We start from the raw sequence: 19,441 nt of genomic DNA on the forward strand, positions 1-19,441 counted from the left end.
TCCCATTTTATGTTATTATATGTGGAGTCTTAAGTTCACCAGTTTCCGCTATTTAATGGATTTGTATTCTTTATTCTGAGACATGCTGTAAACATCAAATTAACAAGCGTATCATTCCTGTCCCAAAGAATCCGCCTTCAACCAGCAGCTCCAAACAACTAAAGCCTACATGGCAGACAGCTGAAAGAGAGTAGAACCAAGTAAATACTTTTAATTTCCTGTGCCCTCTCAAAGCCTCCGTCAAATAAAATTGGTAATATGTAAGTATTAAATCGCAAACCTGTAAAAATCATTCTTTGACGACCGATTAGATCTGGGTGTACAATGACGGTGTTGATTGGAGAACATGTTTTCTACAAAGTAACAAACAAACAACATTAGACACAACAGCACAGATGAAGCTCCAGAAACACACAACCGTGCATGATATATGCTCCTGTCAGGAAAAATAATCAGCTCTAAGGTTAAGATGTTTCAACAGAATTCCCTTTTTTTCCAACATGACTCATATTAGATTTTGCCATTTGCACTAACCAGATCCTGTGAAAAACATAACAGTCTTCATTCGTCAGCACAACTGGAAAGCCACGTCGAACAGTCCAACAGTCACATGAAAAGAGCCAATGGATATTCACCTTTCGCACTTAAATATGCCCAGTTTATAGATGTTGTAAAAAAATGTACAGGTAATTTTACTAATATATTATTATAGTTTTCAAAACCTATGAGCGTTGGGAAAAAAAAAAAAATCTATATTCCTATTTCATGTATTTTATAAACGGTAAAAATGTAAAAATCATATTTTTCAATTTGAAATTTACAGTTGGACTGCACGCAGACCTTTTCAAGACCTGATAGTGATGTGTCAACAAAGGTGCAGGATTTTGTGTTGAAAAGAGTGATAGTCGGTAAGAAGTATGACAGGAACAAATAAATGCTCACACATTTTACCCAGGAAAATATACACATTTATGTGGTAATTGAGTATTTTTGTTTTTTGTTTTCCTCTGTTTGTATATTTGCCGTAACTATATTCCATTAAAGCAGATTATGCATGTTCTTGTTACAACAAACTGTAAAAAACAGTATAGGGGGAATAATGAGAGACTGCTATGTCATCTGGTGGACACTAGGTGGCGTTACCACTACAAGAGCTGGTTATGTTTAAACTGCATTCACAGGCGGTGTTTGATTTAGACTTTGAGTTACTGAAAATATAACTTGATTGAGAGACAGGTGAGGACTGCAGACTTTCAAGGCTTTGCACCAAAAGGGGAAATCATGCAAGGCTATAATGAAATCACTCATCTAGCATGAACTGTCAGAAAAGTGAAGCAACTCTATGTTTGTCTCATCCAGCTTTTGCAATAGATGGGTTACACCATTTATTCTGTTTACTTGTGTCTTCTCGTCTGCCCTTCATTGTTTGGGTAAAAAAGATTTCAAAGCAGACAGTACACCAACAGTTCCTCTTTTTCTTAACTATTTCTAGCTATTTTTTAGACAATTTATGAATGATGGGTTCATTTGTGCATAACCCACCTGTTTCCAATATTTGTATCAATGTCAACAGCAGCTGTGTCTTAAATAGACAGAGGTTGGTCATGGCCTCAGGTGACTAACTCTCAAATACTAAATTTACAACCTCGCTCTAAACCAACCTCAGAGTTCCACAATAAAAGTTGTATTTGGGGAGAAATGAAATCCCCTCTCACGCAGGGCGATTATTGCAGTCCTGTCCCTGGGAAGAAAAGGAACAGAGATGACAAAACCGCTCTGTCTGGCCTCAGCCTGCATATTTCTCAGATATTTTCCAAGTTGTGGCTATCTATGAGTCAACCACATATATTTAAATGTATTTGTCTGTGCTCCAGCCGACACTTTCAAACTCTGCTACACACACACATATGGTAAACAACTACAGTGGGAAATTAACACTGGCTAAATGGAGGTTGACTGTTTAACAAGAGTAGGAGGTGAAATTTGAAATTCACAGATGGACTGATACAATAGTCCATATTTACACATGAACTTTATTCCTCTTGTCTTTCTGCATGGAAGAATGAAAGCACTGTGCAAGACCAAATGTTGTAATTGTGTCACATAATTTTGTCATTTCACACAGTGTTTCATAACAATATCGGGTTAAAGTGCTTTACTTTTAACAACACCGGAATGAAAATATCGGACACTAAAATAGTTTCAAAAGTATCAAAGGCTCAGTCTGTTTGTAAGGAAATTGGATAACAACTTTGACTCCCTCAGGTTGAAAATTCAGCTCCTGGAGCTTGTTGTTTTTTTTCTATCCTTTGAATGTTTCCAATACTTTGGTTTACAATAATTTTTTTGCATTGTAAATCATATTCTAATAGATTTCAGGTTGACCTGAAGCGTACTGCAACCTGGAAAATGTCGGTATATGCTAGCATGCTATTCTAAGGAGCATTGTGGATCGAAGCAAACGTACAAAGCCAATATTATATCATACCAGAAGTGTTTACTTCAAAAAGTACTGGTAGTTTTTTTAGTTTCATACCTGTTTTCTTTGTCACCACACTCAAGTCGCCCTTTTGTGGTGGCTGATAATCGAGAAAAAAAAGGCCAGGACACAGTGAGGAGATTAGCAGTTAGCTAACAAAAAAACAGCAATGGCTCTGGCATGTTAACCTTGAATGGCACGGTTTTTCATAATTAAATATAAATTCAAAATGCTCAAATCTTAATTGCAAAAATGTAAATTAATATCCATCAGGGTTAAAAAACAAATAGATAAAAAAAAAATCCAAACAAGGTTCACTTGATATATTATATACAGTATATATGGTTTACTCTAGGCATGTAGGTCAAGCTAATTAGCAGAGGCCACAATTCCAACCTAGTGAATTAAAAGTGAATGAAAAGAAAACAATTTGTCTATTCATAATTTTCTACATAGAATATCAATTTTTCTCTTAGATGCAAGGATTGTGTTTGAAAATAATATTTTTTTAACCCTTTTTTACTTTCTTGTGGCTTTGTCGCTTTTTATGCATTGATGACTGTACGCAAGGCAATTTTTTTAAAACTGTACAGCCAAAGCTGCTTGAACTGAATGCATGGATTTTTGTTTAAAGAAGAAAATCACACTGAAGAAAGTAGCCAAAAGCCCCAGGTTTGTTGTTTTAATACATAATGCAATAATAAACTCCACGGCTGGGTTTTTCCACTAAAAACCTTGAGCTTCCTGCTTATCCAGGGTCCTTTTTTTCTCTATAAACAAAAGGGTTAAGTCACATGATGAATCATGTCATTTCCTACTGCTTTTAATTACCTGAAATGACTCACACACACTGCATTTGTTCTTTCAAACATGTGGATTTTATTTGATAATACTGAATAATTTGTCCTTCGCTTGGACTTACACAAAGCATCAAACACATGCAAAAGACCTCTATTCACACAAGGCTCTCATTTCTCTACACCTCTTCCGAAAAACAATTGCTCTCTTTCTCTCTCTATTTCTCTCTCTTGCTCTCTCACTCTCACGTGACTCCAGCGCAAGAGGACCTTCTCCAATCGACAGCTAAAGACATTTTGGACAAAGACAGCAAAACACACAAAAATCATGACAGGTAATAACACTGAAAAAATACAAAGAAATGGAAATGGGGATTTACTTTTAAATTATGCCTCTAATATCCCATCAAAAACAATCTCTCTACCAATTTATATGGTACACCTAGAAAAACAACTGCAGTATCATACAACTGGCCCAACATCATGGAAAAAGGATGGGGTTGGGGATTATTTTGGTTCAGTTTAACAGCGTCACAAATCACAGCCTTAAAAAAAAAAATAAGCATTGCTCCTTTCGAGATGAGACAAAATTACAAGAGCTGCAGGATCACACCGATTTGGTTTGTTTGTAGGTGCACCTTATGAATTGGCAAGTGAAAGTGTTTTTTTTTTTGTTCATGTTAGTTATCTTGAGGTGTATAAAACAGCACTGTAAACTCTGATTAACTTGCTTTCTAAGACAGCAATAAAGCTTTCATTTAATAACTGGAAAGGAGCAGGAAAGACAAGTCAAAGCTAACATTAATCATGTATATTATTCATGAAATGAACCATCCATGACAATATATTGGCAAATCAGGAAACTGCTGTTTGCATTTATAATCAACAGATAATACAAGGTCACTGAAATGAAATCCCATGAGCTGTTTTTAATTTCCCTTTCACATATAAAATCTAAAACAAACATCAAAAGAAAAAAAAGGATCCCTTATGTCCGAACCTCTCACATGCCTTACTGTTATTATATTTTTCTGCCTGCTTCATCTGTTACAACAGCTGTTACAACAAAGGTAGCGAGATCAAGCTTGCATCACTCAAACTAGGCGAACTCTGCACCTGAGGTGGATCTGTTGGTCTGGAGGGGACGATGATAATGGTCACTTCAGGATTCAGGCTCTTGTCTTTACTGCAACTCTTCCTCAAAAAGAAAAAAAAGTGCAAATCTAGTTCTAATGCAGTAAATAATTATTATCAAGTAACAACAAATGTATATGCATAGGTACTGTACAGCTACATAGTGGGACTAGGGGGAAGAAAATGAGAATTTCTGATTAGACTGTGGGCCAGTAAGTAACTTTATGAAGGGGGGGGGGCTGAAAATTTTTTGCAATCACTTTCTCACACACACACCATAGACTGGTCCAGTGAGGCCCGTGACATTTTGTGAAAAACCACAACAAGAAAGAATTGTCTCCGAATGAAGCAGCACTGTGCAAGACGAATCATGTTGGGTTTAATGTTTTAAAAAAAAAAAAAAAAAAAAAAAAAAGGAAGCATAATATGGCCGTCTATCCCCACCAGCAGCCTCGCAGTTCCCAGCAGATACGATGAGAGAAACTAATCAGACAGAGGGAGACAATCATTTGAAAAAAGGCAACTTGGAATTTGGCTTTGGGATAAAATGTAGATGAGGTAATTAAAGCAGAAACGAGGAGGCCTGGGAAATATTTGTCCGTAGATCGGGGATTGATCGGTGGAGTCAGAGGGTTTTGAAAGAGCTTTACGGGGCAGGAAGTGCTCTGTCTCACCGAGAATTTATATCCTCCTGACGCCAGCCTCAGGAGGAAGTTACATCATCACTTGACCAGTCTATGTCTCATGATGTCTTTTATTTTCTTAAAGAGATGCTGCTTCTGAGAACAACCTCTGAGCCTGAAGTACCCTCATATTGCTTACCGACTGAAATGGACAACAAATACAAAGACAGGCTAAAGATTATTTTCAGACCAGAACAATTTAAGTCACATTGCCTTTTAAAAATCAAAAATCTCTTCGCCTGATGTTTCAATGGAATTGTTTACATTTATTCTCAGGCTGTGCAGTAGGCAGTCAGACATGACTAGGGGTCCTCGGCATCCAGGAACTCCTTCTTGGGCGGCGCAACGCCACGATACCAGGAACAGGAGCCATCTGCCCTCTTGATGCAAGCGTAGTGGTTGGCCTGGCGGCCGTGGACCTGCTTCTCAATCATCAGGTCCGTCCACAGACACTCCTCGGGAGCGGAGATCTCGCAAGGCAGAGAGGGACAGCGCACAATCTGCACAGAAACAACAAATACTGAATCTCATCAGACAATTACGCACACACTTTGGGAAAATTTTAAGCATTGTTTCTTTAGTCCTTTTATTCCACCTAGGGGGGCGAGAGCTGCATTTGCATAGAGATAGTGCTAGTAAGTATTGCTAGTATTAACTGGGGCAAGAGAGAAATCGACCTTAGAGCGTTTGGATTCGTACAGCCTCTTACCACAGGATAGGGAACGCCTGTATTTTGATGAAAAAGACAAGACATTGAGGAAATTTAACTGTAAGAGATTTCTGCTGAAGATAAGAAAACTGGGAAGTGATTATACAAACTATCTGTTGATGGTATGCAACCGCAGAGTTAGGAAAGTACTCATTAAGACATCTCGCCTACGTGATAGGATAAAACGCAGAGAAAAGATTGGGTTACCTGAGAAGCACTGCGGCCAAGCATTACTTCAAAATATTCACCGCACAAGCCATATTTATGAAACAAGCAAGAGGCGTGTAAAAATTAAAAGCCCATACATAAAGAAAAATACCACTAATCACTGTGACTACTATTATCACATGAACTCGGTCTTTGGAAAAAAGTATGGCAGGTAATTTGTGGTAGAATTTCATTTTCCAAATTACAGACGAGGCAGATTTGCTCGGGATTAAGATCATAGATGACATCTATTATTATTACTAATCACAAGAGATCCCCAGGTAATAGTAGTACCCTGCAACAGGACCAATAACACTCGGTCCAGATTTTCTTTCTGGTCACTTAAGTATGAGGGGAAGATGCCAAAAGAGCTTTTATGCTCCTTCTGATGGGAATAACCGGCTTGTAAAATCTTGCTCTGCGTCATCATTTCACAGATTTACAAAAGCTTTGTTTTCTCATCTTGAGGAAAATTGTTAATTCTTAACATAATGCCTTTGGATATGGGTTCACACTCCGTGATCACCACCATGTCTTGAAAGAGAAACGGCAGTTCAATTGGATTGTTTGTTTTTTTGTTAAAAGTAATGTGCTACTTTACGCCGTCAGGAGAAACCCTGTTTTATCCAATTGCTTTTGAGAGGAGCAGACATCTTTTCAGCCACTTGGCAACCCAGGACAAATGCTACGACCATGGGGAGAGAGGTGAGCACACCCTTGGGGGTAAACAGAGTTGCAACTGATCTCTTTTTTTTATATTACCAAGATGGAAACTGAAAATTCTACCGATCCTGAGAATGCATAACATATTGATTATTGTCATGTTGTATCGACAAAAAATGAGTCGTTTGGTATATTTCCTCTGAATTTGTTAAAAAAAAAAATCTGGTCTTTTTTGCAACATAATTTCCAGTTAAGTATTTTCCCTTTTTCTCAAACCCCATCAATAAACTACATTGTTAAGGTAATGCACTGGAGGTGGTGGTGGGGGTGCGTAGGTAGGATGGAGGAGGCAGGGTCAACTATGGTAGCACTGATTTGTAAGCAGCCTGGGAAACACCCGTGGGCTCTCGGGTTTTCACGAGTCGCACAAAACCGTAGGAAAAGTTTTTCAGTGCAGGACACACCTCTGAGGGAACCGCCCAGAATCTCGCAGCCGCCGGCTGTCTGGATGGAGGGAACCGCACCCACCCAAGACAGATTCGGATTTGCCTCGGCCCGAGAAAGCCGGTGATGGTTTGCCTACGCGCAGGCCTGGTGGTAAGCTAATCACAAATATATCCCCCGTACATCTCTACACCTAACTGCATCACATAGGCAAGGGCAGGTGATTCTGGGATGGCTACCAAGAAGATTATAGAACATGCCACCTACTGACCGACGTGTTGAGACACGGGCACACTTACACACACACGCCTTGCCTCGCCTTACCTTGCACTCGCAGCCCATCTGGTAGCGCTGGCTGAGACTCTTCTTCTGGGTGGCGCTCAAGGAGTCCCAGGGCATGATGTAATCGCACAGGGTCACATGCATACTGCCGTCGGCCTCGGCCTTGCCTGCAAGTTTGCGGGACAACAGAAGGGCTCTGAGACAAGCTCGTACACGAGCAACGGCTTTATCGGAGCGGAGGGCCGTCAGAACATCAGATAACACCATCAGGAACAAACAACGGCTCAGGTCTCTCCCGCAGCAGTCAAAACACGGAGAAACATTCAAGGTAAATATAAAAATCTGCTGATGCGGCATCCGTCTCCCTACACTGCTATCTGTCTGCGGAGCAACTCCTGACATGTTGGGAGACCTAATAGTCTGCTCTTCCAGACCTGACTCACATTTCTCTGCGACGGCTCTGACCGTTAAAACCTTCAAACTGTCGGGAGAATGAATAATTTTCAATAGAGGCTGCGGCGACAGAAAGCCCTTTCTCTGTCACTCAAATCTGAGAGAGTAAATGCTAGCCTCAGCAGTTCCCCAACTTACAACTCTATGTAATTAGTGTTTGCGGGTGAATCTCTGCCTGCGATGGCGAAACCAGAGCGTGCATGACATCATGATCCCCCTCCGTCTCCTCTGCTTGCTGCACTGTCTCACACCGCCGCTGCTTCTGCTGCTGACGGCCCCGCTTTCAGTCACAACACAAGCCAGATGTAGCACGCCGGCTCCGAAAAATTACAAATCGACCCATTTATGGCCGCAGATTAAATTTAGAAACGACTTTGATGAGGTGTCCGATGAGGAAAAATTTCACAAACCAAAGCAGACGGACACGGTGTCTTGAAAAGTCATTGAAACAGTCAGAGGTTAACTCAACATACTTCATTTTTCCACCGACTGGCACAGATGGTACAACTGCAACTGTCATTTTAAGACACCTTATGAACGACATCTGTGATATGTATGGGTTAAATAAAAAACTGCCCCTTGTTATATAAGTTTTGATCAGCATGTCAAACAGCAGTGTATGAAATCTAGTGAATCGAATGATATTAACGGTGAAAAGATTCGTTTTATCTGACAGAGGTGTACAAGATATACATGGTGCACGTTTCCAGCTGAGAGAGAAGGGAGCGGTTCTGAACCAGACAAGGTTGTTTCAGACTCCATGAGCTTTAGTTGAACGTATCATTAAACATAATAACATAAACAGTTAGACAAGGCCTTAACCTGACCTTGTGCCTGCGGGCTGATAATCTATTTCTGCTGGTTTCCCAATCAGCCGTTCATTTCACCCTCATAAATTCATTTATTTTGACAAATATTTACATGCAGGGCGCTCTCTGTTCATGCCTGCATTTGTTTTGCATACACCAGGCCAGGGAGAGGGGATTGTCCTGAGGGGTATTTAAAAAAAAAAAAAAAAAAAAAAAGGTTTGTTCATTTTTTTTTCCCCATTTTGTCCTTCTGAGCTCTCAAATCTTAACATTGAACTAAAACGGATGTGTAAACAACAGCAGGCAGATGATATACATCAAAATGTTGTGCATCAAATTTTAAAACATACAACGCATCAATTCAGGTGGATGAATTGTTTTTAAAAAGTCAACTTTTGTCAGTGTTTTAATCATTGTTTTCATTCTTCATCAATATTTGAATACTTATTTTTATTGCGGTTTGGTTTTTGTCCTCACTGCAGCTGCACATTTCTTCCTCTTATATGTGAAAGAATTAAATGAGGAAAGAACAAAGAAGGGTTTACACTTTTACTGTTATCTAAACAAAAGATGCCAATATGAGAAAAACATGTTCCTCCCCTGCGAGTGAAATAATGCACGCACCTGAGATCAAGTACTCCTTCTTGCCGCTGGCATCCAGGGTGACGCCGCACACCGCTGAGACAGGAGCGGTGAAAATGGCCTCGATGTCCTGGTTGGGCCCCTTGAACATCTGGACACGAAAGAGACATGTTTTATGCGCTGCGGTAAAACGCTCGACTTAGATTTTCCTCCACTGTCTCTACCTTGATCTGTTTGATCTCATACTGGATTCTCTTGATGGGGTTCCCGTAGATATCGTTCCCGGAATCCACCTCTCTCTCTCCCACCACCTTTGCTCGAATCACTGTGACAGAAATACATCGTCAAAACATCAGCAGAAAAGAGAGAGAAACAATTGGATCTGATTACCAAAGACCAGGGGAATCAATCTGACTCACTTCAGAACTGAAAAACATGTTTGATGACAATCTTTAAGAATAAAGACTGCTGGCCTGTGAGTAACTCTAGTAGATGAAACTAGTCACACATTATGATTAAATTGATAGCAAATCTGCAGTGATGAAGGAATTCATTCAGATGTTCAGAAACCAAAACTACAATCTGCTAAATATGTTTAAAAAAAAGGATCGAAGTCAAATGTGTTGAACCCATTAACCTGGAAACAATGATGAGCGTCTGGATGTAAACAGTAAAACTGTGTGTTGTAATTTCAGGAGGCTGTAGTTTATGAAATATCCAACACTGAAAAGAATTTAAACTTTTGGTTTATGGTGCATCTAATGACAGAGTACCAAGACAGATTTGAATATAAAGTTATAATATATGCACAGATGTTTCACTCTCGCCAAGTGAAATCATTGATCGTGTAATCAATATGTCAATTCAGATGACTGTACAAATACATCCCGACTTCATATTAAATCAAGGTAATATTAAACTATTGTCAGAAATCTTCCACTGAAATATTTAAAATTAAAGCAAGATCCAATGACACAAAATCATTCAGTTGAAAATTTGCTGGAATGAGAAGTGAGTGTCACTGATAGGGGATCATTATCAAAACAGAGGATAGACCACATGAGAACAAGGACTGCCTGTCGTCTTGAACGGTTTGGCCACATTGAGGCTAAAAGAGGCGGAAAAAAAAAAAAAAAAAAAAAAAAAGAAACAAGAGAAGGGGCCGCAGCCACCGAGCCCGGCTGGGGCTTCCAGGTCTGCAGCAGCCCTGTTGAGGAACTCCCAAATTAAAAAAAAAGGGGGCTTTAACGGTCGAGCGCAGAGTCAGAACCAGGCACATGAAGAGTTGGCTCTGGAACTCCAAACACGAAACAGTCGAAGACCCAGAATAACAATACGAGCTGAAAGCTGATACCCGGGGAACGACTTGGCCGGAGGCGCGTTTCTCACTGTGTTTGTTTTTTAATGGGCTGACGGGCTACATCAAGCCTTAGCTATGCTTTCAGCAATTATTTTCAACGGAAAATATGACCAAAAGGGAAAGGAGGGAAAAAAAAAAATACATAAAAAACAGCACACGCGGATAAACACACACCCTTGGGATCGGTTAAAATGCTTGCAGACAAATCTGGGGGTTCGGGACGCACAGAGTTAATGGTCTCTGGTTCGTTTTTGCTTCTGTTTCTCGCTGTTTCCCTTTCTTTCCCCCGTTCTCCCCAGATGTAATGTCGCCACTGTGCAGCATGTTTAACCACGACGACACACACAAAGCTGCCACTGGGTGTGATCAGGATTACAATTCTATATCCTTTATATTTAAAGTAAAAAGAATGGAAATAATTTTCCATAGTTTTTCTGTTTTTTTTTTTTTTTTTAACTCTTAATGCAACACAAAATTGCACTAAAAAATTAAGTTGCAGTGAATTTCTTCTTGTTAATGCTATATCTAATTTTTGGTAGCATCTTGAAAATTAAGAGTCAAAAGTTAAAAAAAGACCATCTTTAATTCTTTTTTATTATCTACTTATTTATTTCATTATTTTTTTGAATGTGATCGGATAATAGTAAATTAAATCCCTGTTTCTATGTCCTGACCAGCACAAGTGTGGGTCAGCAAGAGCAACTTTTTACACATGACTTGTTTTAAATAAGATGTCACCATACAGAAAAAGATCTTGTTTTTTTTTTTTCCTCCTTGCACTAAAAAAAGGCAGTCAGCCGTTTAGCTTCGTATCATGTTACAAGACTGTGCAACTTTGCCAAATGGCAAATTAACACATCTGGATGCTCTAAAGTCGTGTATTTTACCCAGCTGTATCAGCAGAGGTCACTGTGCTTCAATTCAACTAAATTTATCTCCTTTAAAAGTGATATATGTGAGGGTTGCTCTGGAAAAATTTGACCAAAAATTGCAAATTTAGGAGACTGAGACTACAGCCACGAAGAACACAACAAATATTAAAACTCTCCGCTCGCAAATAAAAAGAGGAAGCAACTATTAAAGACCATCTAAAAAAATGTTTAAAAAAAACAAATCAAGGAATTTTAACAAGTTGGATGTGGGTTCAAGATGGAACCAGCTGGAGGGACTAGCAAATATCTTTATGGAGTCATTTATCAAAGCTTTAGAGGAAAAATAAAATAAAAGAAACTCTGGATTCTCGAAAGTAAACCTCTGCATTTCTGTTCCACTCTGATGCTTGAGCAAATATTTAGCAGCAGCCAGAATACACACATAAACACACACACACGCAGCAGTATACCTGGCTGGCGCTCGCGCTTGCATTCCTTTCAGTTTTTCCGCTCTCGTTTCCTGACCTCATTCCGAGCCGCAATCTAATGAGTGAAGAATCAGCAGCAGGGCGCAACACCGAGGGGAAATTACTTTGTTATTTACAATGGACTGCTGTTATGAGAGCTTATCTGTCTGCCTCCGTGTTGCAGACGTGTTTACTTCTCAGTTCCTCCTGCAACCGAGCGGCGGAGGAGGATCCTCTGCAGTCTGGAAGGTTTGTCGTTGGGGGGGGAAGCGATGGACCGGGGGGGGGGTGATGACTGCAGAACTTTCACTGCACATTGATCATCGTGTCACCTGATCAGAAGAGCTCAATCAGCAGCCAGCGACTCCCAACATAAACCACCAAGTGACCCACATTTCGCCTGTTACCCAATCCTCTGGACCACGATGAGGCTTAATGACTTATACATGCCTATCAGCTACACTACGCAATGTTTTCCATGCAAACCCCATGTGAACACACACACCACATCCTAAGTGCCCCCCCGATTCAATCCACCGCATGACGACCCATTTCTTTTATTCATCCCCCGTGTGGTTTGAGGAGCCCCAGACATGTGGGCCTTCTGTTTAACCTGTCATTTCAACGGAGACGAGTCGCCCTCAGACACAATTCACCCAGGCCCCGGGACACGTGATGACATCCGCAGAAAGACCCATGCAGCAACTAACTGTTTTTTGGGGCTAGGGAGTAGAAAATAATATAATAAACAAATCGGAAGCTAGTAAGATGATAAATGTAAGAGCCTCTTTAACCCATTAGTAAAGTGATGTTGTTGAACCAATAGAGCAGCTCTAATAAGTTCCCTTCCTCAAATACACTCATTTTAATATGTTTATAGTTGAAATTACTGCAGTACCATAGAACGGCCCGGAAATAATTCATAATAAAGAGCTGCACAAGAGAACTGCTGGTGTTATTCCACTTTTATTGAATGGTATTCATAGCTCGCAAAGCGGGGTTATTCAAAACACTTGTTTCTTCGAGCAAACAAAAATCTCAATTTGCAGACTCTCACAGGGTGAGTATCAGTCACATCAGTGTTTTTGCAATGACGGGGATTAGAAAGTATAAAACAAGTCAATAAGCTCAGTGGCGTATGATACCAATACCTACGAATCAAAGAACTGGGAACTGGTCCCGACGTCTCCGGCCCATCCTGTTAGGGGATGGAGCCAATCCCAGTAGTCACCTTGGACAGTACTAGACAGACAACCATTCACACACACACACACACTGACAGCCAATCTGGAGCCTCCACTTAACCCAAATTGCGTGTTTTTGGTCTGTGAGAGGAAGACGGTCCATCCGGAATGAGCCCACGCAAACATGGAAGAAAAAGCGTAAACACCTCAGAACCAAAGGCCTGAGAGCGCTGACGGTACAGAATGTATAGTTTCCACCATGATGCTGTAATGCATGTATGGGATTGAGTTTATAGTAATACAGCACAAGGTTCCAGCAGAGTCATCTGTATTTTTTGCAAATGGCCACCGCAACGAAGCTGGCAGGCTATCTCGCAGCAGATAAATGTACCACGGAGCTCAAATGTACAAATAACTGACAGAAGCAGAGACAGTGTGGGTTAGGTTTCAGAGGACTGTGGATCGGTCAGGTTTCCATAAATAGATAGATAATCCACATTCGAAATTACGTTTGGATCGTATTTTTGGAAAATGTCAAACTGGTTTCCGTTTCTGCACAGACCCACATTTCTTGTAAAAACCAAGACATAGCTGATCATCGCGGCTACGTTTTATAAATTCATTCTTTATCCCTAACTAGAATGATTCACCATTAAGCCTGCGGTTTCACCTCGCACAGTGTGTTGGGTTTATAAAATTGGATTTTTCGTTTTCATGTGTTTCAGCGCAGATGCGGGAACTAGCTAATGTTTTCTGAGGCCCAAGTAAGTCTAAAGTGTCATAAAAGACACGTTCCAACAGGCAAGTTATAAGACAAGTCTACGAAAGCATATATTTTAATCAAAATGTAGACTTAATGGTTTTCCATAAATGGAAAAACATCAGTAGGCACATGTTGGTCCTCGCCCACTCCTGCGCTGGGGAAGTTCCCCGCTGTGGGACTTTAATTTATGTGACAATGGGATGTTTGACTCACATATAACACGTGTGTGTTATTTTGTGGTAGGTGCATGACACTGGCAGATTTTTTTACGGCTTGCAGCCTGATGAGGAGCATGAAAACAGAAGGTGACGCACCTACAGAAGCGTTGTGGGGAGAACGTGAACATGCAGGGACCCAGAGAGCAGTCGGACCACAGAGTTGTTTACAACGTTGTTGCCTACACACACACACACACACACACACACACACACACACACACACACACACACACACACACACACACACACACACACACACACACACACACACACACACACACACACACACACACACACACACACACACACACACACACACTTTGGGAAACGGACATTTTCTAACCAGACTCACAGCTTGCCCTCACTCTTTCTCAGCAGCCATCTCTTCTCTTCCACCCTATCGGAGTAGGAGGTGTGGGGTCATAGCGACGGGCCAGAGCTTTTGAATTTAAACCCATGTTTTCAAACAGACGGTTAGATATCAGTTTGGTTCTGAAAACTTGCGACAACCCCTGATCAGGTCACTGAGGGTGCAAATGGTGGAGTAAAGGGAAAGCAGATTGCCTTTGTGCACCGCAAGATCGATTACTTTGGACTCGTTGCACTCACATCTTGGACAAAATCTGGATTCAGGGTGATGGCGACAGCTTTGTCCAGTGATCAGAGCAATTTATTGGGAAAGTGGGAAAGAACCAATGCATTAGTGGTTTTCCGCAGTCTTCCCTTGTGACTCAACATACATGCTCCCTTTGTCGGTATATCCGAGGGGTGCCTCGATGTTTGTTGTTTTACCTTTGCTGGGAAATCAAGTGAAAATGTACGGGGAAAAAAAGACACACAAGAACTCCAAAGGACTTAATCTTGATCATGTAAATAAAATGTGTTTGGTGCCGCGCCTCCATCCTGTCTGTCCGGCCTTATTCTGGCTTCCTAAAAGCAAAGGGGTGGGGATCAAAGACGGTCAAACACTGAGTCAACAAATAGGCTACAGTCCAGGGGGCTTGTACCTAAGACGGAGCGCCACGTCTACTGTTTACACACGGTTTGGCTTCGGTGAGGGCGGCAGGACAAAAAGGAGTGAAATGCAGGAGAGCTATTTCGAAGGGATGGAGAAATAATATCGAGTAGGAGATTGTTATCGATGTGAAGTTGACATATTTGTGATATTGACTCAAGTTACTTCGCCCAACCCCATCAAGCAGGAATGATCTGGACGTTTGAATCTTTTAACTCATCAGCTATCTGGACCGCTATCTGTACAGTCATCCGACGGGGCTGCTCTTCTAAAATCTGCACTCCATACGGGGCTGGTATCAATGCTGGAAACTAAAATTATTAAATCTATAAGTAATAAGTTGCATATGAGGCTGAATTAAATCCACAGCTGTAGTTTGCAACATCACCAACAACACCCATCATTTTTGTTAGCCACGTTGAATTAACTGTTTCCAATAAGAGGATGATTCTTAACTCTTTTTGGGAAAAAAAAAGGTCATCCTGCCGGAAATAGTGCCTTGGAGAACCTCAAGATTAAGTCCACTGGGCTTCTCCAACATCTTTTAAGTTTGTAAAAAGGTGCCCTAAAAAACAATTGTGATGTTCCCCATTATTCTTTGGGCTGCTATGAGGTTGGTGAATTTTCAGTAAACCATTTGAAAAGGCTCCTCAAATAAATTTTGTATTTTAACAAACCGGTAAAGAACTGTTGCATCGTCATTGGACGATGCACAACGGAAGGAACGATTACTACAACAGTAGTTGTGCCACATATTTCATCATCATACCGCTGAAGTCCTAAGTCTCCAGTAGCTGCAGTTGTTAACTTTTCTAACCTGTTAATTTATATCCTGATGGTTCATAAAGGAAAAATTTATATATTTTGGATTTGTGGTTCTTAACCATTCCCTTTTGGCATGGTGCAAAGCAAAGTTATGTTGGTAAACTAACAAGGTACCACTGGCACAGCTTCTGAAGGTTCTTCAAATCACTTTATGTAATTCGACAGTTTTTAAAATTTGAGAACTTCTGAAGGATCCTTGGTTTTCTTGTTTGCTCATTAAGGGTTTGATAGATGTTCAAGGAAGGGAGGACAATGTCATCGTTGTTGTCTGCGTCAACGTATTCCGATGTTCACGTTGTCACCCTTCCAACACGATATCGAGTTAATTTGCTCTGTAAATAGAAACAGGGTCAGTGGTAATTTCAGAAAGCTCCGTTTTGAGAGTTGTAAAGATACAGTTTCGCACCCCTGAAATCATCGCCCGACAATGCACTCATCTCGGCAGTTGTCCTTCTTCATCCCTCCGTGAGCATAAAAGCGACATTGACTCACGGGGCGTTTCAAAACAAACAGCACAAACGCACTTCTGCTGCAGGACATCCGATTTCAAAACCCACCAGTTCAAAGAGAGGCTGAGTCACACCTGGGAATCAAGCGGTCGTGTTGAAACGAGAAATCAAAAGCACGAGCGCCTCACCAGCGCACCACCAAGCGTGTGCGGCTGAAGAAAGACCAAAAAGAAAGATGAAGACCATGAATTGAGGTCTTGAGGTTCCTAATTCTCGAGGATACCACACATATTTCAGCTCACACTGCAACTTTTATTGCATCCCCCCACACACATGCATAAGACACACCCATTACTGACAGCCAGATGCCATCCGAGCCGGGGTGTGTGCGAGGGTCCACCATGGCGGCAAACTCACAATTGTCTATTTAGACTGTGAAATGTGTGTCCCTGCGTTACACCGGAGCAAAGTTTGGAAAACCCCAGCAGCATTCCTGTCATTCCTCCCAGCACCAACCCTTGCAGGAAGAAACAAGGCAGGAATGGAAATAAGAAAAAAAAGGGGAGGAGGGCTCCCGATGTGACATATTCTGCGGTTGAGATTCAATCCCCTTTGAAACGTCTCCTCGCAGACCGACCGCTAAAACTCTCTCCATCCCTTGTCCTCCGCTCTGTGCTTTCCCTCCTTGGTGCCACGTTGCCCAGCGAGGCCAGGCGACGGCGCTTCATCCCCGTAGCCGCCGAACTCCGGGGCGAAGCCTGGTAAACACGCTCCCGCTTCCTGCGTGACCAGCTGACTCGCATTAACGCGGCGCATTTTACAGCCTACGATGCACAAATACACAAGGCCGGCGATACACGAAAGGAAAAATCAACACTGAGCGTCTGAGTAAGCGGCTTCACCTTGGCACGGGGCAGTGGAACTAGGGGGATGTACAGCACTCTTCCAAAACATAATCCCTCTTGATGGCGGGTGGAAGAGTGCCGTCCAACACGTCTGCCCCGAGTCTACCATAGATAAGACGGCTGAGATACGGTTGGGGTCTGTCAGATGCACGATACGGCCCCTGCGGTATTTTATATACAAAGTATGAAACCGAAGCGACATCTTAAGAGGTTTATGTTTCTAATCCAACAAACTGCATATTAGTCCACAACTTAATCTTTTCAATAACTATCTTGAATGTAAAACAGTTTTGTGTTCTAGCTTTTCAATAAAGCCTCATTTATAAAGCCTTATTTTCATAAAATAAGAGTTTTAGCCTTACAGCCAACAACAGGCCAGATCTACAAAACGAAGTCACCTACTTTTAGTATCCTTTGTTTCGGAGTTCCATATTATGACTCAATATTGCAAAATGTTGTCGCTAACTATGCATCGAGAGGATATTTTAATGATTGTGCAGTGTGGTCGATGTGCTCTGTTGCCCCACCACCACCACAGACGTTCAGTGGATCGCGGTTGGATCAGTGCAAAGGTCAAAGTAAATCTTTCCCATTTCTCCGGTAATTCTTAATCTTATTCTCACCCGAACTTAATCCTGCAATGCAAAACACAGTCACACACATACACACACGCATGTGTTGGCTGGATATAGGGAGCGGGACTGGAAAGTATTTGTGATGCCAGAAACCTGTGAGCCTGACTCGTCGAAACAAATTTTTGAAAATAGCCGAGAGAAAAAGCAGGATCCTCCTTAGTCAGTATCTGATATCAAAAAATGGAAATGTTGTGATTCTCATTGCAAATATTTCAGTTTTTTTTCTGGGTGACTCTCCGACTTCTGTCCTTGGACTACAGGTGGGGACGCTTCTTCGACCGGTTCTGGTACATTTACGCAAAGTACTCCGACTGGATATGTTTCAATTAAATCAGATCCAGCCTTCTGGGACCAGTCCACCCTTATGCAACCGCGAATGTCTAAAACAACAGATTTTAATCTCTGAGGTGGCAGATTTGCCTGGGTTATTAAGAGGCGTATACTCCCCTTAACCCCCTTTCCCTGCAGATTGAAGGTCCACACATTGGCGCTGGTCCATGATTCTCCAGAAACGTACACTTTTCGGCGTTTTTTTTCGAGGTCAGAGCTGCCCAGGTCTGATAATGACATCTGCATGTGTCTGCTGGTTTGGGCTCTGCAGTGCAAACTGTCCGGGGCCCAGTGGAGCGACAAACCCACCCCCCCACCCCTCCTTCCAGCGGGTTCGCAGATGGAGCCCGCTGCAACTTGGCGCCGGGTAAACAATAACAACAACAAAAACACCCCAACTTGGGAAACGGGAGGGCGGGAGTCGTACTCACCTACGTCCGCGTTGCAGAACGCCTGTTGCGGATGTACCGGGGCGCAGCTGCAGGCTTCCGCCCGCTCCTCCGCCCGCCACACGACCAGCAGCAGGAGCGCACAGAGGATGCCGTTAACGGTAAACGGCATTTTCTTTTTTTTTTTTAAATGTATTTCTTTTTAATACCTTTTTTTTAATTAATAAATGTATTTATTTTTCGTGGTCTCAGACGTGGAAACTGCCCGCGACTGGCTAGCTTCCGCCCCTCTTCTTCGCTGCCTTGTGCTGCGCAGATGCGTCCGAGGTCTGGGATCCAGCGGCGGGCGGGCGGCTTCCCCCCCTCTCCTCTCCTCCTCTTCTTCTTCTTCTTCTTCTTCTTCTTATCTTCTTTTTTAAACCGACAGACACCCAACGACGTCGAAGACACCGGGCCGTTCTGCTAGCGTTGCTCCGGTACCGAAGGCGAGGTGAGTGGGTATCCTGTGCGGAGTCTTTCGGGTGTGTTTTTTCGCAATTAGAATCAAGGCGGTTTTATAAAGCCGCCCGCTGCGGCTCCTCCCCCGGCGGTTCTTCCGTCGATAGGGGGCGCTCGTCCGGACACTGAAAAAAATACAAAATTAAAAAATACAAAAAAAAAAAAAAAAACTCGAAAACACTTCTGATCTAAATTTTTACTTTTTTTGACAACAAATGATACCACATAACGCAAGATAAGATGCGATAATGTTTTTTTTTCTAATTATTTTTATTTTGTTTAATGTTAT

The 19,441-nt window shown here is 41.8% G+C and overlaps 1 protein-coding gene across 1 annotated transcript; it reads right to left on the minus strand.

Annotated features, from left to right (window-relative positions):
* Positions 1-3,334: 3,334 nt before the first annotated feature.
* timp2a (TIMP metallopeptidase inhibitor 2a) lies at positions 3,335-19,239 on the minus strand. The gene is made up of 5 exons (XM_086140089.1): positions 18,697-19,239; positions 9,467-9,567; positions 9,285-9,393; positions 7,441-7,565; positions 3,335-5,593 (listed from the first exon to the last, which is right to left on the minus strand). Exons 1-5 carry the CDS (start codon positions 18,824-18,826, stop codon positions 5,396-5,398), a joined length of 663 nt encoding a protein of 220 aa, XP_085996215.1. The 5' UTR covers positions 18,827-19,239; the 3' UTR covers positions 3,335-5,395.
* Positions 19,240-19,441: the final 202 nt, after the last annotated feature.

The sequence above is a fragment of the Fistularia commersonii genome, chromosome 32 (assembly GCF_037954325.1).
Source record: "Fistularia commersonii isolate RoL2024-O1a breed Wild chromosome 32, RoL_Fcom_v1.0, whole genome shotgun sequence".
Classification (NCBI taxonomy): domain Eukaryota; kingdom Metazoa; phylum Chordata; class Actinopteri; order Syngnathiformes; family Fistulariidae; genus Fistularia; species Fistularia commersonii.